The following is a 22406-nucleotide window of genomic DNA, read 5'->3' as shown; positions in this document are numbered from 1 at the left end:
AGCATCATTAGATGGGTGGAACTGAAGTTTTCTTTGTTCCAAACACACTTTTGAAACTAAAATAATTGAGCTTTTATGCTTACAAAGGAAAATAAGATTAGCATAATTCAAGTCTGTTGTGCACAACAGACTTGAATTATGCTACTCTTATATATAATAATGATGCAGACCTTGAATATAAGGCTTTGATGTTGCTTACTTTATCACTGATGATTAACCAGGAAAACAAGAATTTAAGGAAACCATCACCTTGTAAAATTTTAAATAAGCAATACTGTAAAAAAAACCTCAAACTCAGATGATACAGAGAGAGGAAAATCCCTGAAGGACTCCATAAAACTAAAAGTTAAAAACATTTAAAATGCCCATGTCTAAAGCTAAATTATTCTTTAAAAACAAAAATCAAAAGCATGCCGAATATCAGTGTCTCAAGGGTTAAAGACCTCATTTTCCAAAGCAGTTTAACATTAGCATTACTTACTGCATGTGCCAATCTCTCCTTATTTCTGCATACATTTTTGATCATCTTGAACTTCAGTGTGTTCAAAATGGTTAATTAATCCTGATCTATTTTTAATCATGTGTTTTGCCATGCTCTTCTACTGTGCTAAGATCTGTATTTGCAAATGCAACCCATGTAGCTATTGGCACCTGCACTTAATTATACCCATTTACCTTTTCCCATTTTCAGTTGTGAAAAATGCCAATTTATAAGAAAGCAGTAAAGCATAACAAGCAGAAAGAGCTAACTGAAGAAGCCTCTTTGGGAACAATGTCAGCTACTTTAGCCTCTACCACATTAGATTAAACTGTCACCTACATTAGAAATTAAGAGCAGAGCGGATTAAAGTCTCCCAATTTTTCCTCTTTATTAAAAGATGGAAAATATATCAAAGCAGTGGCTAAAAGACATTTAAATGAACATGGACCCTAACAGAGACTAAGAACAGCATGGCTATAAGAGGTACTAGCGTCTACCTGCCATATTAAGCTCTGTCTTTACATTTGAAATAAGTTTGATGAGAAAATTCTTAACAACCCACCATCAGCAGCAGGAGTGAAGAGGCCCTTACCTGCAGAGGAAACAGTGTGCTTATACTGCTAGAGGGGTGGGCATGTGGAGGAAGAGAGGGGTTAGGGAAAAGAAGGTGAATCTGTCATTATGTGGCTCCATTACCCTTCCGCCCAAGACTACAGTAGAAAACGCACAGTAGTTCCGCTGCTGCTTTGTAGGTTAGAGGGCAGAAGTAAAGATTCTTCCTTTTCCCCGTACCTCCAAAACGATCCCTGATTTGGACTGGGTACTGAAGGCAAGATTTAGAGCCAAGCTAAACACCATTTGAATGTATTTAATTAGAATGCCAATTTTTAAATGGCTGACATTTTGCATCAGTTCACCATGCAATGTAGAGAGAAAAAGACAAGTTACAGTGGTTCATTTTAGACGGACAACCTCTAATTTACAAATTTTCTTTCATGTAAGGCCAAATTTTGTGATTCTTTCTTAAGCCACACTCTCACTGGACTTCATGGAATCTTGCTTGACTAAGGGCTATAGAAATTAGCCGTCATTTACTAAGGTCTCAATTCTGGAAGGTGCTGAACTCCCAACTCATTTCATTTAGATTAACACACACCACACACACACACACACACACACACAAGATAAGTATCGGTATGCTCTCAGCTGCCTTGACACAAAAGTGCATAGCAAGGAAAACAAACAGAAAAGAAAAGAGAAAAACAACCTAACTGAAATGCAGTTATCCCATCCACTCGGACTTCAGTGGAGGAGCCCACACAAGACTGGACTCTAAATAGTCAATGAGAGCAGGGTGCTCTCCATGAAAGGGGCTTTAGAATTTACTCCCCATTAAGTTCAAAATGGTCAGACGGTCATATCATGTGGTAATGAGGGCCATGAAAGTACCCATAGACTAGAGCAAATACAAACCCTTATCCCATGCTCTTTTCCAAAAGCTTGGAGCTGTTTTGAACTTAATGGGGAGTAAATTCTAAAGCCCCTTTCATTGAGAGCACCCTGCCAACAGCTAATCAAAATGGCAGCTTCTCAAATAGGCAGGGCCTTCATTGGTTAAAATCAAAACCTGCTAAGTATTTACAACACTCCTGTGAGGTGAGAAAGTCTCATTATCCAAGTTTTGCAGATGTGGAACTGGGGCACATAGCGATTATGTGACTTGCCCAGAATCACACAGGAAAGCTGAGGCAGAGTTGGGATCTGAATCCAGATCTCCCGGGTCCCAGTCATGAACCTATTCATAAAGCTCTCTGTAAGGGGATATCAGAACATTATTGATTTTCAAGCTCTGGTCATATTCTGGTTTGAGGGAAGTTGTTGGCCATTTTCATTGTATTTTTCAAACTTATGTCAGCAGTGCCTAAGCCCTAGGATAGGTGCATTGTTGGTATAAATATAAATACATAAATCAGTACAAGAAGTAGTGTCATTTTATACCATTTCTATCAAATATATTTTGAATTCTTCTTTTTTCTGCCACTGTGTCTTGTTACTTGCATATAGGACATTGGCAGTGCACAGTATTGGACCTGGAAAAGGTGTCACACACAGGATCATTCACTGTCCCCGAGTTATACCGTACCACTGGCTGTAGAAATTGGAGAGAAATGCCTGTTAGTCAGGCCTTATGAGACTCCACTCTAGCCTTGTTTTCAAGATCACAGTTCTCCACCTGGCTTCTCTGAGCCGAGCATTTATCCAATGTAGAAATATTCTACAACTTGTTCCAAAACCGTCCCACTCCAATATGAAGCCCATTTAGTTATGCATTTCTCTTACATGTAAGTTTCACTGTGCTCTGGTTCAGTTTACAGCTTCCATTGTTAAGCTCTTCTTTCATGTTCTGCAGGCCCTATGATGTCTGAACAAGAGGATAGCCTCCAAATTAGCTTTGGTATTTTAACCACTCTGCCGGTGTTTAAATTTGTTGACTTCATTTCATTTTCACACTGTCAGTTAGATGCCTTCTCTGCGATGGTGAACAGTAATTATTCATTAATTGCTGTTTGGGTGGTAGAAGTCACAGCCTGGTTCCGTTATTCTGATAGCCTTCTTGGACTAGTCTCCTCCAACTCTAATATTAGTCTCAGACTATGCACTATCCTCGCCTTACCAGCATGTTCTAATACATGTCATCTTCCCTCCTGCTGACTAGCTGCAGAGTTTGTCTTCCCCTTCACCTCCTATTGATGAAGTACTGGAGTGTCAGGATGCTTGTTAATTACATCTAGGTGCACTTGTACACTGCTTGTCAAAGTCATCTACTCTCTGCTGGATGCCATTTCTTAATTACTGTTCCATCTTTATTCTGGAGGGAAAACATCTATTCTCATCTCATTCTCACTTGTTCTTAGCTTCTGGGAAGATGGTTTCCCTCTAGAGATTCACTGTAAGGTTTTGTTTGCTGATGTTCTATATAACCATTTTCCTCAGGCTCTTGCTCAGCTGAGTGGATTCAGCAACCTTCACTGTGAAGCAGGGAATTTGCAATTTGCTGTGGCAAGTTCTTTTTTTCTGCTAGTGTTCATTTTGTCCTCCTTGCAGAACTGAAGTACTTTTCTTCTATTAGAAGAAGAGGCAGAATATTTCTGCAGAATAGTCTGAACGGATTTATTTGATCTGAGGTTTCAGGTTCTTACATAAAACACATGAACACCACGTTTGAAAATGTTTTGTCTCTGGAATGGATAAGTGTCTCATTTTGCTTTTGCTTTTATATCTCCAGTTGAATTTGCACCCTTTTACAGGAATATTTGCTCCTCATCCTGAAATTATATCTTGCTTATTATTTCCTTAGCTGCTTTGATCTTCACATGCATTATTTCCTGACACAGTAAGTCTTAATGCTATGGTCTTTTTGCTGAATCTTGGTATTTTGTTCTTATTCTTGTATTCTTAGGGCTGGTCTACACTGGGGGGAGGGGGGAGAGAGTGGGGAATTGATCTAAGATACGTAACTTCAGCTACAAGAATAGCGTAGCTGAAGTAGACATCTCTTAGATCGATTTACCTTGTGCCCTCACGGCACAGGATCGGCGGCCGCGGCTCCCCCGTCGACTCCGCTTCCGCCTCTCGCTCTAGTGGAGTTCTGGAGTCAATGGGGAGTACGTTCAGGGATCGCTTTATCGTGTCTAGACGAGATGCGATAAATCGATCCCCGATAGATTGATTACTACCCGCCGATCCAGCGGGAGTGAAGACGTACCCTTAGTGCTTAGTGTGACCAAGTGTCAGAGTCAGGTCCTTGTGGGGCAGTGTCAGTCACACTGGCTCGGAGACCAGGTTAGTCTCTTTGGCCCAGATTTTCAAAAGTTTTGGGGCATTGCTGACCTCACTCAGGGCTGCCATGCCTACATGATTTAGGAGCCTAAATCTCACTTTCAAAAGGGATTTAGGAGTCTAAATTCCATCAATGGGATTGAAGCACTTAAATCCCTTTTGATTAGGCTCCTAAATGAGTTAGGTGTTGCAACGCTGAGCAAGGGCAGCAATGCCCAAGTGCCTTTGAAAATCTGGGCCCTTTGCTCGAACTCATGGATATAAATAGAGGATTAGCAAAGAGAGCTAGGCAGTAAAGCACAGAAAATTCCTGAGACTAGCCCACCTGAAAAGGAGCAGGGTCTGAGTGTTTGTAGGTAGGGACCTGCCCAATTCTGTGTTCAGTTACGAATAAAGGAAAATCATGGTAAGATAGGAATTTTGTGCAAACTAAAGAAACAAATCTTTCCCCTGAGGGGCTTGTAATCTAGGTTACTCACAAGGCAGCCAATTATGTCCTGGGAATGATAAGGGTCATACTAAAAGATCATTATGTACACATCCTGGGTTCAGTGGTTTTTTTAGAAGGGTGCAGGTATGTTCCCTAATATGGTTAAGGTTTTATTTTTAGGACCTGGGCAAGCTAAATCAGACAAGAGGAAGGAGTAAAACAATGGAATCAGTATTAGCCAGTCTTCAAATTGAAATCAAAGTATCTTCCTTTCTTTCAGCTTTTCTATGCTAGTGATTAATTAATACCTGCTTGATCAGGGTTTGGGTTTTTCCTGAATAACTGAAGCTTCTCTCCCAAACCTGCAGTAATGCCCTGTTTTTAGACTGCCATAGTACAATAGCTTCTTAAATAATTGCTTGTGGGCCAGTTATTTTCTGTCCTTCACCAAGTCAACTTCTTGTGACCACTCTTTCATTCTAGCATGTGTTCTTGATCTTTAGCCTCAGATGCTGTAAATCCCTGCACCTCTGCTGAATCACCATTCCCATGTATTAGGGACTGCTGGAGAATTACAATCATGGTGTTTTGATTTATTCACAGTTGGGTGCAGATGGCTCAAAGCAACTGCCAGAAAGGCTGCAGTCTTCTTCCTCCATGTTTCCGTACTGAATTAATAAAAAATACTAACTTCTGTTTAAATTCCAAGGTTGGTACATTTCTTATCTATTCTAATATTGTGTTTTGTTCTATAATGAGCCTTAGGAAATATAGCCCTTTGTAACTTTTTCTGTAAATGCCTGTCAGTCTAGAAACATATTTTGACCTGCTCTACCTTTACATTTTAGCCATGTTCATTTCAATCTCATCAGAATTTTACAGGAAAACTGTCTCATAGAAAAGAAATCTTATTTTCAAGCTTCTAAACAAATAAATTACAAAATCACAGTTTAAATAACCTGATTTGATAATTGTAAAAAAGAATTAACTACAGTACGTGCTTTTAAATATCTGGCTCAAATTTGATGACTTTTAAAACTTTATCTACTTGGAAGTTTAAATTTGATAAGATTCCTGTATAAAAATTCCTTCCAGAATAGTTAATCCTCTAAATTCATTATTGAGGTTTCCTTATTTGGTGCTGCTAATATAGCCCCTTAACCACAGAAACCTCATTAACAGCTTTATAGCTTTTTGGAAGTAGCCTCTTGATTCAAATATTTTTCGGGAAATGTATGAAACAAGATCTCTTGTTTCACTTGAGTTCTCTGGATAAAATAAACAAAGAGCTAAACAATGGGTGTACACTACATTTCCTGTTTTTGATAAATTCATCACAGAGATACACATGAAAACACTGAATTTACTTTAAAACAATTATTATTGATCAAGTTAGCTACCAATTTACAAAATGTTAAGTAGTAACTACTGGGTAAATTTTTAATAAATAAGAGTCGTTTGTGGGGCATTTAGTTTTTCTTTTCAATTTGAAATGATTTACTTGTTTTAAAAAAATAAACAATTTATATCAAGCTGTGCAACTATACTTCCATGTTATGAATCTATTTTAAGAATAAACCATTTCTCTTAGATTGAATCTCTTCACAACACACAGATTTTCTTGATTTACTTTTTTAGAATTCTAGGTGCAAATGTTCCTAAGTTATACACCAGATTCCAAAATGTTAACTTGGGCAGTGTATTATGAAGAACTTTTCAGAGATTCATGATTTTGAAATATACACTTTCAACAGCTACTTCAGATGACAGCTAAACTATAAGAGTGGATGGTATCAATAAAAGGTCCAAAAAAACCAAAAGCACCACTTCATATTTGTAATAAAACTGGAGACAGTGTCTAGTTAACATTTACCACAGTCAGGAAAATAAACAGATGTTCAAGTCTTTGTTGCATGGCAACATTTAGAACCATCCAAGCTTCCTATTAGCAACTGTAAACCTGAAAGAAAACTCAGTTTACTTTTCTCTTGGCATTTTAAATGGAAAACCTATTGCATCTTTCTTCTAATGCAGACAGTTTGCTAATTAACAACAAAATATTTGACTGCTATGAATTGATTCATGAATAAATAGAGTCCTAATTAAGTGGAAAAATTCCATTTTCAGAACAATATGGCAGATTTTGACTATCCCTCAATATTCTGATCCCTACTTGCATGGATGGTAATTGCATGCACATTTTTGTGCGCACAATTATTAAAGCTTGGACCTTAAATAGATTTTCTGCTTGCACTTTTATGTTCTATTACTCAACTATTTTAAGACCGCTTGATAAATGAGTGTATGTCTACCTATTTACTTACTTAGGTGAGGGGAGATACTCCAGCATTTATGAGTCTACTACTCTAAAATTAAGCTACTGAGGGTATATCTAATGGAAAAAGCTATTTTTCAAACTCTGATTTGCATGGCTTCCCCCGTCCACATCCCAAGTCCTGTTGCGTTTTCATTATTTATTGAAAATAGTTGATAGTACTGTCAAATTAGTAGGATTAACCTACTTTAAAGGAAATTAGACCCCATTTTCATGCCCAGATCATTAACACCTATTTATTATTTCAGCTTCCCTCATATGCTACAAAATGGCCAGTTCCCTGTGGATAATACAGATCCATGCTTATCTTAGCCGCTGTAGCATCCAAAATAGGAATATAGGCCACTACTAGAAGCCAACATACTGGACGAGATGAAGCTTTGAACCTGGATAGCTATCCCAGTGATTAAATTCTGCACAAAAGTGTGTTTCTCCTTCCCCTCCCCTCCCCTGCCCAGTATCTACCTCTTCACAGTGTGTGTGAATTTAGTAGTTATGGAAGTGAGGGACATATTTGGGGGAAGAGAGGAATTTTGCAAGCTCCATGCAAGTCTGCCACTTAGCCTCAGTTTAGATATAAAATAATCCCGGGTAACTCTGTGCAATTCTCTGAATTTCTCAGATGGGTGGATTATTGCTCTCATATATGGATGACTTAAGATACACTATGAATTCAGGAGTTCAAAAGTGAAAAGCTAGTGCACTGAATCACTGTCCATGCAGTCCTCTGCTTTCTATGGGTCACTCTGTGCTCTTACTGACAGCTCACTGCTCTTTCATTGCAATGCCTAGGTAAAATGGGATCTCAGAAATGTTAGCTACTCCTTTGTGCAAGCAGGTCTATAGTGCGTTAAGCAAACAAAGTAATTCCTGAAAAATTCCACACTGACTTCACTGGGCATCAGGCTGCAGGCTCAATCTCATAGTCTATACCTCCCAGCAGAGCTTTCTCTCTGCCCCCCGCTCGCATGTACATAAGCACCTTCTCACCTGTAAAAGGCCAGGGTTGAGTTTTCAATGGCAATAAGCTGGGAAGAAGAAAAACAGAAAAGAAAATTCCCCTTGCAGCATATCAGTCTATGACTTGGAGGAAAATAAATTCCTTTAGAGCAACCAAAAGAGGATTTTCAAAAGTGGAAGAGGGAAATTACTATCAAAGGAAAAATACACTGTGCTTATGTATAAATCTTAATAAAAACTTAAGTGCCAACCACCTTTAGCTAACACATTTTTTTTTAAAGGAAAGGTAAAAAGGAATAGGCTGATAGTTTTCCCTTCCCACCCCCTCCACTTCCTGCCTCCAGCCATTTTCTCACGGATCTAAAACTAGCCATGGGAAGATTTGGCTGTATTAGTTCCAGGCCTGTGTAAGTGTAACACCAACAGACCCCTGTTGGGGGCAGGCAGGATCAAACCTGGGGCCTCTGGAACTTAGTGCATGAGCCTCTACCGCATGAGCTAAAAGCCAACTGGTCTGTTAGCTAAGGCTGTAGAGCAAATTCATTTTTTCTCTCTCCCTGTTAGTGGTCTCTAAGTGCTACTAAATGGGACAGAACACCAGACCCGGGGGTGTGTGGGTTACATAAGGATAAACAAGGGAAGGGCAATACAAGAAAAAAAAAGTCTGTATTGGGCATTACATTGTGTTGGATAATGATCTGCCAATTATTCATCCTTAAAGCTTCTCCATATCTGGTTTCTCTTTCTGAGCCAAGCCCAAATGCAAGGATATTGCAGGGAAATGAGTATTGTTGTCTATCCAACACTGCACTTTGCCTGAACGCTATCATCACTTGAGTGATGTACCTCTGCGAGTGCCGCTCTAGAGCTATCCTCTCAAGTGCACTGAAGATGACGCCTCAGAGTCCTCACAAACATTCCCATTATTCCTCACCGTGGTACTTTTAGACATGGCACAGAAAATCCTTTCAGCGTAAAAATTGCTAACCGCAGACAAGAAAAAGGTATAAGCAGTACCTAGCGAAAAGATGCACAAAAAGACCTGTCCTCCCCTGTGGTTATCTTAAATAAATAGAACAAGACATCCAAACTACCGAGTTACATTAAATGGTGGTCTTTATGACATCTGCCCTGCCCATCTTGCATTGTTTAGATAGCCCTGCATGGCCTTCTGTTATTCCAAGAGGTTTTTTTTTTTAAACTCTACCAACCTGGAACTGCCTACTTTACATAAAAGCAACAGAGTCCGGTGGCACCTTATAGACCAACAGATGTATTGGAGCATAAGCTTTCATGGGTGACGAAGTGGGTATTCACCCACGAAAGCTTATGCTCCAATACATCTGTTAGTCTACAAGGTGACAGGACTCTTTGTTGCTTTTTACAGATCCAGACTAAACACAGCTACCCCTCTGATACTTTAGATAAAGCTTTTTTCAGGCTAGTTTCCCCCAACATTCCCCCAACCCTCGTTTTTGTAGGTTTGAGAGAGGAAGGCAGTGACAGGCAGCTCCAAGTAACATGCAGATCAACAATGGAACGCTCACACCTTTTACAGCATGTAATGTATCTGTATGTTCTCCAGGAACACCACAAAGTACAGCTAAGCAGGGCAGAAACAAATTCCACACTGAAGTAATAATACGACCCCGATAAGGTTAACTTTGTAAATGGCATGAGAGACAGGTGCCAAATGCAGCATCTACAGCTCTAAGAAATTTTTTTCTTTAGTTTATTAATCTATAGACATCTATTCTTCAGTGCTTGCCAGCACCTCCCATATTACTTTCTGTACCGGCAGGATTCAATTATAGCTGTATCTTCATTATGTAATGTTCATTTTATGTTCTTAAACATAATTCCCTCTCAACCTGAGTTTAAGTCACTGAAGCTAGTCACTCCCTCCCCTGATTTTCACATTATAAACACCCCCACTCCAGAGTCAATATAATTTGTTACAGCAGCATGCTATATCCCTGTCATTCTCCTAAGCAATAGGAAAATATAATTGCAAGTCACTTTAATTAAACATTTCAAACAGCAGAAATATGAAGGAAATAGGGCATCCCTCTTTTGCTTTTCCTCTCAAATATGATGGCATCCTTGCATGGTTAATACTGCTGCTTGCAACTAACACATTCTATTTATTCCACATACAAACAAGCAGTGTTTGGGGGTTTCAAAGAGAGTTCATGTGTTCTTTACCTTGTAGCAAACATTGCTCTCAGAGAAGAGAAGGTAGCAGCATCTTCTTTTAAAGCCTTCAGCTCGTTACGCAGCTTCATCATTGTCTCCGTAACCATAGCTTTCTCATTTTCATACTTGCTTTTTAAGTTGGCAAGGGCTACCTCTGCAGTCTATTGTTTACCAAGAAGAACAAAAATGTACCAGTTAGCTAACCACTTTATGAAGAGTTTCATTAAGAAGTTTTTAATCTCCATTCATATAATGGAGCATTTACTTAGTACTGAAATGTTAAACTTCTAGTCAATTTTTCCTGAACAGATTAAATGAATTGCATATTAGGATATTGGAGACAAAAAGAGAGTTTGTTTCCAACCATGAAGCACCATCCCAAGGCAGTCAGCCTGAGGATATTTAGCTAGTTGTATATATATTCCCAACACTACTTTGTTGAGTCAAATGCTATTGTAAATCATATCAATGCCAACAAAGAGGCAAAAAGCTAAACAGTATAAATTAAGGACTTAATCTCGATTTGCAAGTTATTGGGGCTATAACTACATATAGCTTCTAAACTGCCCCAATTTTCAGAATGGATTACATTTCTCAAACAGTAATATTACAAACAAGATGAGTACAAGTCTATTTCTGAAATAATGTACTATATAATTATTATTTATCTTAACATCTATGCTTTGAGATAAATTTGAATTTACATCACCTTAATTTTAGATTAAATTAATGAAGCATTTGTCATTTTAAGCCCTAGAAACAGCTGATCACAATTATTCTAATCCACCTGTGCTACTATGGTTATCAAAATGACATAATCCAGTTGCCAAAATTTAAAAATGTCTATTTCTACTGGTTTTCCTTCCCTTATTCTGTTTTTTTTTTTTAAAGTTCTTATACCATTCTCATCACCAAGCAGTGTTTGAATTGTATGTGCGTGCGTGCATCCGTCTATGTATGTGTATGTATAAAATCTTAAAAAGTATGTCCTTTCTACAATCCCTTTAAAAGACCAGCAAACGTAATTCTTTCAATAGGAAAATAATTTTTACCTTTTATTTTCAGTGAATGCAATGATTATTGATCCATTACACTACATATAACCTAATATGTTTTAGGCTGTCATGATTGAAGCTTGCCCAGAATGCTTTGTCAGTGTACTTACTCCTGATCTTCAACAGCCCACTATTCCAGTTCAGAGAAGATGCCAATAGCGTTACATTATGTAGGAATGTATTCATATATTCCCTGGGCACTAGACTGAAGCCGCTTTCCATTTCTCTTGTCATTTCAGCTAAACTGGAACTCATGAAATGCAAAAGTATGTCAAGGTTTTGACTCCCTGGACCGCTTGGCATCACAAAACTTCAGCCTTAGGCCTGGTCTACACTAGGGGAGGTGTCGATGTAAGATACGCAACTTCAGCTATGGGAATACCATAGCTGAAGTCGAGGTATCTTATTCCGACTTACCTCCCATCCTCACGGCGCGGGATTGACGGCCGCGGCTCCCCCATCGACTCCGCTATCGTCCCTTGCTCTGGTGGAGTTCTGGAGTCGACGGGGAGTGTGTTCAGGGATCGATATATCGCGTCTCGACAAGATGCGATATATCGATCCCTGATAAATCAATCGCTACACGCCGATACGACGGGTAGTCTGGACGTACCCTTAGACTATGTACATGGAGTGAAATCCAGGCCTCACTGATGAATGGGAGTTTTGTCACTGACTTGAATGGAGCCAGAATCTCACCCATGACTGCAGTGTCTAACACATGTGGCAAATGGCAACAAGGGTCATTCTAGCCAAATTTTCTTTAATGCATTTGCTTATGATATAGCTGTGTAAAACCCTGGGTTTCATCTCTGCAAAGCCTGCTCACCTGTTTGTTGGCCTTTAGCACAGTTCTCAGGGTTGCTATCTGTTCTCTCTTGGTGCTTAGCAGGGACTTCAGCTTCAGGATTTCCTCCATGAAAGCTTCCTTGTCTTTGTCCACTACTGGCCCAAGTTCTTGGGTGGCAACACGCTGCCTGGACAACTCGGTTGTTCTGTCCACCGCAGCTTGTAGGTGTTTGATCTGATCGCGAATTATAGCGATCAAGTTGTAAATGTTCATGGGTTCCTTCCGAGGATCTGACACAGGAGATGGGAGGGATGACACTGGAGATGGACTACTGTCACCACTTCCATTCTCTGCCTTTCCTAGGTCTATTGATAGCAGCCCTTTAGAGAGCAGGATCGGTGACCTTCGACCTTTGCCCTCTGGGCTGCTGCGTCCTCCTTTACCCTCTTTGTAATAATCCAGCATCACCCTGTTTGGAGTTTCATTGTTGCACATGCAGACGTGGTGATACAAATTGGCTAGCTCCTCACTGAACGTGACTAGTTCATCTTGGGCTACACTGAGACTGCCCTGTGTTTCTCCAGCAACGTCGCTTACTTTCTTCAGCTCCTTCTCCAGTCTGGCTACCTGTTCTCTATCTTGCCTATTAGATTTTTCTAACAAGGTGATCTTTTCAGTAAGAGCTTGGCTTTCAGTCTCATATCTGTTTTTCTCCTCCTCATATTTAGACTCACACTCTTCATATTTGCCCTTAAGGACTTTAAGCTCTTCTTTTAGGTCACCAATCTCTGCCACGGCCACTTTGTACTTGCATTCTAGGATCTCTGGCCCATTGATGTCAACTTCGTAATAATCTCCATCTTCATGGCTGTCACGCTCCTTCTCATTGTCAAGAGCAGACTGACGTTCCTTGCTGACTTGGAGTTTTTTCATTGCATTAAGGTTCTCTGTGAGCCTGCCAACTTTCTCATGCTGCTCTGAAAGGGCTCCCCGGGTGTTCTCCAGCTGTTTCTGAGACTCTTGGAGTGTAGATAACAAATTAACTTTTTCTCTTTCCATCTGAAATACATAAAGTCAGACATTCATTCTCTGGAAGCAAATATTTGTGCAGCTTTATTCTGTACAATCATATGAGAAAATGGTCAACAGTCAATCAAAGGTCAGACAACTGCAGAAACCTTACACTCTGTGGAAAAGGCAACTCCACTTACATTAAACTCAGTCTCAAAACCTATTGGCACCATTACTAATTTGCATCATAGGGTGGTTCTTATATCCATTAAGGATTTTCAAACAAAAACACTCTTTCCTGTTTTACCTTCCCCTTCCACAGTTTGGGTCCCTTAGTAAAACCATTATCCGTTCAGCCAAAGCTGAGCTGAAACTGGTGTTGTCCTGTAAAGTGCCTAGGAAACAATTGGGCATTGTAAAAATAATAAAAAATAATAAAAATGTGAAGACAGTCAATAGCGGCAGTTTAACATAGCACTATCAACCCCTGATTAGCCCTGTTAGCAACAGAAAAAGATAAGACATCAAACTATTGTCACCCCACAGTGCAGCACAGGGCACTAAACCTTCAGGGAACTCTTGAACTGGTCAAAACTAGTCTTGTGTTTTTCTATAAAAAAAATTCTAAATCAAATTTTTTGAATTTTGTTTATTTTGGTGGGGAAAAACATGGGAGGGGGAGTAAAATGACAGAGGTGAAACCCCTCCCCCCCCACCCCCCCGTCTCACTTAATTTTCTTTCCGGTGAGGAAAGTACAAAAGTGCTACTTTCTTCCATTTAAGTTAAAAAGTGAAAATTTAACTTCCCCTCAAATTTTTATATATTTTCTTTCCCCCACTTTTTGGGGTATTACTATTTTTTTTAAGTGGGCATTTTCTCACAATTCTAAAACAATTTAGGGATTTTCCCTGATATTTCTCAATTTGAAAAAATGAAAAATTTTGTCAAAACCAACATTCCCCCAGCCCCTACCCCGCGTGTTTTTATTAAATCCCATTTTTTAATATCAGAAAATTTTCAGCAAGCTCTAGCCAACTCATGTGTGCCTTGTTTTATAATCTTCAACACTGAGTGGCTTGCTTATAATATAGAAAATGCAAATGACAATTCATGGCATAGACTCTTAAGCAAATTAAAATGGATTTCATTTTCATCAGACTATGAATCGCATTAGACAGGAATTATAGTACATTTAAATATAAAAGTACATTATGACAGGTGAAAAAGCTCCAGTTTTAGTATTTGCAGGAGACCCATCAGACTGTGGGAAACTGAATGAAAAAGATCTTTCAAGAAGACTGAGTTACCCCACAGTAATCTCAGACTGCTAGTGTAACAGAGATTTATTATCTAGGATCTTGACATTTACCTGCACAAGCTGTTGTTTCAACTTCTGGATTTCTGATATATTTAGCTCGCTCAGAAGATCTGAGACCAGGCTTGGGGCTGGAGGGAAGCTGTCATTTTTCTTGGGAGTGGATGTATTATTCTTGCCATTGCTAATTTTGCTGAGGCAGTTCTGTTCAAAGCCATTCATGATTTCATCGTTATTGGGCTCTGTGGTTTCATCGCTGAACTTCAGTCCATCCAAAGAGATGTTCAGGTGGCTGGTGTACATAGAGTCATTGATGTTCATGTAATGAGAGAGCTCCTTACGAAGGTTGTTCTTCTGCTCACGCTCAGTCTTCAGGGTCTCTAAGGCCTCCTCAAGTTGGCGTTCTGAGATCTCTTTCAACCGTATAGCATCTTCCAACTGGCTGTTGAGAAATTCTGTTTCCTCTTCAAGCCTTTTGATTTCATGTTTTAGGCCTTCAAACTCCACCTAGAGAACATATGATAAAATACTGTCACTAAAATGCCTGACTGTAAGAGCTCACAAAGCAATTTCAGAACACTTCACTGATGTCTATTTTATTTAGTTAACTATGGTGGAGGGGGAATAATTTTTAGATTCTGGACTCTAGTTCCTGCACCATGACTATAGACATCATACTTTTAATCTACCTTTGAGAGTGCATGAAATAAACATTTTCTGAGCAAACTGTTAAATGATGTTGATCTACTCCAAATTAATTAGAATAATTATGATTTGCACCATGTTGTAAAGAGGCAGCACTCAACTGTTTCACCTAGCATATAATCCCAACTGTTTGATCAGTAAATCCATGTGCCAAACTTCACACACACTCAACCCTCAACATATTTAAAACCAAAGATTTAAAAGCTGTGAGCCTGATTCACTATATGTAACGCCATTGAAATGGCCTGTTTAAAACTGTTGTGATGCAGTGATGAAGGACCCTATAGTTATAAATGTATGCAAAATGCCTTATTACTATGCACAGACTTAGGACGTCTTCAAATCAAACCTATACTGACAATACGATATGAAATCTGACTATTACCATAGTTTTCTCATCATTGTACAGATGAGAAAACTATCTGTTTGTACACCTCTTTGGATTCCTTGGAAGAGAAAAAAAGAGTAGCAGAAGTACTGTAATATCTTATTTATTTTTGTCAGAGAGGAAAAAGGGATTTTTAAACAGTAATATTCTCCCAGTGCGATATAGCGGAACCAGGACTGACTCATGACTTAAGCCATGCACCCTTTGTGTTAATTCTGCTTTGCAAATGAAGATCTGGAAAACTTGAGGGTTTCTTTTGGTTGTCTCAATGGATTAATTAAAAACTAATAACATTCAGTGGATGGGATTATGGGACGGAGAAAGGCAAAAAAAATCCAAAGTCATTAATAGAAAATGACTTACTTTGGTTCTAAATATACCCATCAAACCGGTATATTTAGGACGTAATTCATATTATTAAAGGATCCAGGACACAAAATGATAACCAGCAATTGCTGGAAACAGCCATCTACCAAACACTGCCTGACAAATTTGGCTGAGGCTCAAAGTCAGCATTAGTGAGTTTAATTGGCTTTGGGTGCAAAGATTTAAATAGCTAGGCAATTTCACTTGCTTCCCCCTACAGGGCCAAAGTGAAATCCTCTGGCCAGATAGGAAAAAGAAAAACAGGAAGGGAGGACAACATTGTTTGTTCTGGTTTCAGAGTAGCAGCCGTGTTAGTCTGTATCCGCAAAAAGAACAGGAGTACTTGTGGCACCTTAGAGGCTAACTGCATGCATCCGATGAAGTAGGGTTACCATACGTCTGGATTTTCTCGGACATGTCTGGCTTTTTGGGCCTCAAATCCCCGTCCGGGAGGAAATCCCAAAAAGCCGGACATGTCCGGGAAAATAGGGCTGGAGGGGTCGTGGGGCTGGCGGTGCTCAGCCAGGGGCCGGAGCTGCTGGGGCCGGCGGCCGGCAGTGCTCGGCGGGGGGCCAGAGCTGCTGGGGCCGGCGGGGGGGGGAGGAGGGAGGGGAGAATGATTAGATATCAGTATATAACTATTTCATCTGTATACAGCTGAGTGACACAATACAAAACAATCCCGATCTAACTACTGTCGGAAACAGTAACACAAGAAAATTCTAAACTCATTACAAATATGTAATTACCTTTCCTGAGAATCTGCAGATGATTAGAACTGTACAATAAAATATTACTTCGTTTTGTAGCATGTGCATCACACAAGTGTCTGACAATGCAGAGCAATTATAGCAGTGTTTACAATATTACAAAAGGGAGTCAGAGAAGACAGAACATTAGGAGAGCAATAGAAGAGCAAGCACCAACATGAAGAACTGTCCAAAAAATCTATTAATTACAGGTGAGACTGGCTGACATATTTTAAAAGGGGATGAAGAATCAGTGCAGCAAGGAGACAACTCCTAATAGCTGATGTAGCAGGGGATCAGCCTCCTACAGAGGAAAGGAGGAAGTGGAAGGACTTAGATGAGACGAACAAAGAACAAGCAGAAGGGAATGACCAAGTGGGGTATAGGCAGAGAAGAGATGAAGGTACTGTCATGAAGAACTTTCAGTACAAGAGGATTGATTTTGTAGTGGACAGAAAGCCAGGAGTAGCCTTTTGAAGGTGGGGAGATGTGGCTGCACATGTGCTAATGGGCACGGAGGCAGATTTTAGCATGATGAGCACACTGGAGCAGCCTGGAGCCATGCTGATGATTTCCATACTTGCCTGGTTTTGCTTGAGGACAGACACTTGTTTCTGAAGGCAGATGTTCTCCTCCTCGAGCTCAGTGTAGTCTTGCAGCAAACGAGCTTCTCTGAATTTATATTCCTTGATGTCATCTCGCAAGCGGGCTCTCTGGGTCTCCACATTCTGATTGAGCTGCGAAAGAAGCACCAGAAATATACGTGTCTATATTAACTAACTATCTAAAGCTATCACTATATGAACAACAATACTTCAATTTTAAATTAAACTGTGCATACATTCTCGTTATTTAATGAGACTAACCTGAACCTATTTTGAGCTGCGAAAGAAGCACATTGACATTCAGCCACAAAGGAGCAGCCAAGTATTTTGCAGCTGTACACTGGATAGAGTGAAGATAATAGCTTTTCAAACAATTACGAAAAAGCTAAAAATAAAAGGAGAGGGGTTGTCTATTATTAATTCAACAATTTAGATTATCGCATCTTGTTTCTGCTATCCTCAATCCAGCAGTGTAGCCAAAATACAACAAAAGTGCTTCATTCTTTTCTAAAGAAAACCAGTACAGAGAGCTACTTTGGATTCTCTTAGCATAATGTTATACTACTGGTTGTTGGAAACCAGATCAACACTGCTTGCAAATTCATCAAAACACTGTGTGCAAATCAGCTGCCTCTTCAACAGAGATACATAGCACAGATGTCAAATAGACATTTACTGAAAGACACAACACAAAGAAAATAGATGTACTGCAGGAGGGATGCCAGGAGCAGAGTCTGTTGTGTTTTCAGGACATATGTGGAGTTGAGTCACCTGGAACTACAAATCCAATAAAGTTAACACTAGCTCTCTCCCACCTCAGGTAGAGATTCAACTGTATAAATTAGTCTATTTTCTTTTAGCAGACAAGAAAACAGTATCCCTAGCACAGTGGGAGGCTAAATTAAAATAGCCTGTTTTAGCTGATTGCTAAGACACTAAAATGCAATTAACAATGCAAATGAGAGGTCATTGCATCCCATATTCCAAGGCATGCATCACAGCTCTACAACAGAACCACTAATGCCTTCCATAGGATGAAGTTTCAAGAGATCATTTGTACTTTAACTACAGCAGTGAAGGAATCAGAGATTTTGAGTCTCAGAGGTTTGCGGGATCCTTTTTCCCCCCCTTTCAATTCATATGCATTTTTCTTTGAGTTCATGGTTTTGGTGCAAAAATGAAATTTGGACTTGGGCTCAACCGATAGATGCATGAGATGTCTAACAACCCTTAGCTGAGTAAAAGTTATAGCTTGTAATGAAAACCCCAAACGAGGCAAATCTGCATAGTTTTGAATCTAAAGTTGCAAGTAGCCCAGTTAATATTTTGTGCTTCTGTAATGCCTTTCGTAAGAGAGTCTAAAAGCACTTTGCAAACATTAATGAATCAAGCTTCACAACACTTTTGCAGCTAATATTCCCCTGCCCCCACCCCCCATTTTACAAAGGAGTATTGGTTAGAACAGACAGACACCCGAGCCGTTGTGAAGCAGAGGGGCATTTTAAATAAATATAGTATTCTAGAGAGCCAAAAGTTATAGGCAGGTATGAATGCATGTCAGAACTCCCTCCCCTGCTCAAGTGTCAGATCCCAGCAGGAACGAAGAATCTGCAGCCAAATAATTCAAGCAATTAAAAATCTAAAATCATAAAAGGCTCCTGGGTCAAACTCATCTCTAGGTCAGATTCATCTCTGAGTTTTATACCTAATTACAAGCCTGTTCTTGTAACCTTTACCCATGTGAAGTACCACTGAAGTCAACGGTACCCCTTATATGAGTGAACAACTCTCCCCACACCATCAAGCTATTCTCAAAATAAGATACTCCGAGGTGTGTTCTCTAAATCCTTAATAATTTTATTTGAAAAACAAGGTTACACTCCTCTTCAGTGCTCTAATTACCCCACCTCTCACAGGAGTTTAAACCAAGTTGTGTGTGTGGAGTAGAGGTGAACTTCAGATTCACAGTTAATAATTGGACAAATTTAGTTTCTTTTGCTGTGTGAGTTTTTCTGTGACAGGCTATGATTTTTTTTAAACTAACATGCTACTTGCAATGGTTCGGTGAATCATCCACGTGAGCAAAATTTCAGCAAACTTTATGGATTGTTCATGAGGCCCACTAATAGCATTCACAGTGTTTGACTGGTCACCTTAGGCCTGGTCCATGCTAACCCCCCCACTTCAAACTAAGATACGCAACTTCAGCTACGTGAATAACGTAGCTGAAGTCGAAGTACCTTAGTTCGAACTTACCGTGGATTCAGATGCGTCAGGCAGGCTCCCCCGTCGACTCCGCGTACTCCTCTCGTGGAGCAGGAATACCGGCGTCGACGGCGAGCACTTCCGGGATCGATCCGGGATCGATTTATTACGCCTAGACAAGACGCGATAAATCGATCCCAGAAGATCGATTGCTTACCGCCGGACCCGGAGGTAAGTATAGACCTACCCTTAGTCACACAGCAGTGCTTCTTCTCGTTGGTTGGATGACCTAAACTTTGCAAACAGGAGGGCCTGGAGAAAGCATTGGAGTGGTTATTTAAGATTGAGGCAGAGAGCATTTTAAGGAGATTCAGATAGAGCAGCAGATGTAAGCGGCCTAAGAAATCATTTTAAAATCTTTTCCTGTCCTGTTCTTCAGGAGAGAGAACATGTACAAGAAGCCCAGATTTTAAAATAGCTTGCTTCCTTCCTGAGCACGGAAGAAAGATATCTAACTCTGATTTATTGGCTGTCTACGGACTGGACATTCCGTTTGTTCCTATCACATTTACACCACACAGCTATATATGTTGCCAGTTGCAGAGGTTATAGCTAGGTCCCTGGCTGTCTCATATAGTTGCTCAACTGCCAAGGCTTGGAAATCTGGGGTCTGCTGTTTATTTCCCCCGTTCCATATATAACACACTGTATTATATCCACCAAGTGCATGAAGTGAATCCACTGGTCTCCATACCAAAGGAAATTACACTGCACTCGTTCACACAATTAATGGCTGTGGCAAATGATTGTTGTCAGTATAGAAGACAACCTAGTGTTAATGCCTATCAGCATGCCAGAGCTCCCTCTCCTACTAAACTAAGAAAATTTTTGTGTAGCAGAGAATATTCCTATCTCATTCTACACAGCAGACGATATTCATCAAATTGAATATATCCTAAAATGGATCTGTTCATTCAAAAGCACACAGACCTTTTCTCTGATCTGTGCATCAACCCTCCTGTTAGAATATTTGTCAGTGCAATTTCTTCCTCTTAATTTCCCCCAGATGAGTTGTTGCAGGGATCCCCATCTTACAGCACAGATATTAGTTAGAGCTATTAGTAGGGTTACCATATTTCAGCAAGCAAAAAAAGAGGATAGGAGCCTCGCCCTAGCCCCGCCCCCGTCCTGCCCTAGCCCCGCCCCTCCCACTTCCCACCCCCCTCAGAATCCCCAACCCTCTCCCCCGCTCCTTGTCCCCTGACTGCCCCCTCCTGGGACCCCTGCCCCTAACTGCCCCCCAGGACTCCACCCCCTCCCTAAGCCTCCCTGCCTCTTGTCCCCTGACTGCCCCCTCCGGAGACCCTCCCCCCATCCTAATTAGCCCCCTAGGATCCTACCCCCTACCTGTACCCTGACTGCTCCAACCCTTATCCACACCCCCACCCCCAGACAGACCCCTGGGACTCCCACGCCCCATCCAACCACTCCCCACCCCCTGACAGCCTCCCCCAGAACTCCCAACCCATCTAAACCCCTCTGCTCTGATCCCTCTCCCCACTTCTGCCCCCTGACAGCCCCGTCCCCAGAACTCCCCCGCCCCCGCTCCTTGTCCCCTGACTGCCCCCTCCTGGGACCCCTGCTCCTAATTGCCCTCCAGAACCCCACCCCCTACCTAAGCCTCCCTGTTCCTTGTCCCCTAACTGCCCCCTCCTAAGACCCCCCCCACACCCTAACTGCCCCCCAGGACCCTACCTGTACCCTGACTGCCCAAAACCTTATCCACTTCCGCCCCAGAAAGCCCCCCCCCGAACTCCCGCCCCCATCTCTTGACTGCCCCCTCCAGAACCTCCCTGCCCCTTCTCCGACCCTCTGGCTCCCTGTTGTTGGCCTTTGCCTAATGTCTCTGTGAGCTTGCTCAGGAACAGCCTGAGCCGCTCGTCCCGGCATGCTGGGCAACAGTGGAGGAGGAGCGGGGGAGGAGCTCTCTCTGGCTGTCGGAGCCTCATGTAAGTGGCACCATCTGGCCGGCTGCGCGCTCTGCATGGGGCGGGAGTCTGGACATTTACAAATTCCCCCCGGACGCTATTTTTAGCTCAAAAAGCCGGACATGTCCGGGGGAATCCGGACGAATGGTAACCCTAGCTATTAGAAACAGTAGACATTTTCTTGGCAACAAACTAGGCAGGCCAATTCCACATTATCCCTTTTATGCCAGGCTACAATTGTTTTACTTGGTGAAACTAGAGGCCTATTCCCCATCACTGACACCAATTTCTCTATCTGCATACAAGATAAACTGGAAAAATATTAAATTCAAATAGATGTTTACTTTTATTTTCCTTTATGTGGGGGACAAATGGCACTAAACACTCAGGAATAACCTCTCTAATTTAGAGGAAAATAGCCAGACAGTGAGGGTGAAATTGTGACCCTACTGAAGTCAATGGGATGAGAACCAGAGAGAAAATGTAATTCCGAAGTTTATAAACAAGTGAATCTCTTTTCGGTTTCTCTTAGGGTATGTCTTCACTGCAGAGTTAACTCGGGTGATAGACACCTGGGTGAGCACTCAGGTTAGCCTAGTCTGGGAATGAATCACTGCAAAGCCATACCCCAGTTACTGTGTCATCACTGGTGCTGCGCTCACCCGTATGTGTGGCTAGGACTTCTGGGGAAATCTCCCTTGGTTCTTTGGGCCACAGTAAACTAAGCTGTTCTATGATTCTTTCCTAGTGAATTGAGGGAGAACCAGTCTGTCCTTGTGGACACACGGGTGGAATTGTGGGAAGGTATTGCAGGACTATCAGTTCGAGTGATTTAGTCTGTATCCTTCCTGCCAAGAGAGTGATTAACAACCTGAGTGGCACCCAGGGTTTAGCTTACAGCCCAGCTGGGCCAGCTAAACTGGATTGAAACACCACTAAATTTGGCGGAGATGGTTTTATGTGTGGATGGAAAGGGGATTGGGGCA

At 41.1% G+C, this 22406-nt stretch overlaps 1 protein-coding gene across 5 annotated transcripts in view; it reads right to left on the bottom strand.

Moving 5' to 3' along the window:
- BICD2 (BICD cargo adaptor 2) overlaps positions 1 to 22406 on the bottom strand; it is a 148550-nt gene that overhangs the window by 11644 nt on the left and 114500 nt on the right. For 4 of the 5 annotated variants that reach the window (XM_005305432.5, XM_042849781.2, XM_005305431.5 and 1 more), the window contains 4 exons: positions 17207 to 17359; positions 14469 to 14921; positions 12127 to 13146; positions 10252 to 10403 (listed from right to left, as the gene is read on the bottom strand). In XM_005305432.5, the coding sequence (XP_005305489.1) occupies positions 10252 to 10403; positions 12127 to 13146; positions 14469 to 14921; positions 17207 to 17359 (1778 nt within the window). Of the gene's footprint in view, positions 1 to 10251; positions 10404 to 12126; positions 13147 to 14468; positions 14922 to 17206; positions 17360 to 22406 lie in introns of those variants that run through there. The other variant, XM_065551004.1, reaches the window with a different exon arrangement.

This window comes from Chrysemys picta, chromosome 7 (assembly GCF_011386835.1).
Source record: "Chrysemys picta bellii isolate R12L10 chromosome 7, ASM1138683v2, whole genome shotgun sequence".
Taxonomy (NCBI): Eukaryota; Metazoa; Chordata; order Testudines; family Emydidae; genus Chrysemys; species Chrysemys picta.
This window is presented reverse-complemented; position numbering and strand designations above follow the sequence as displayed.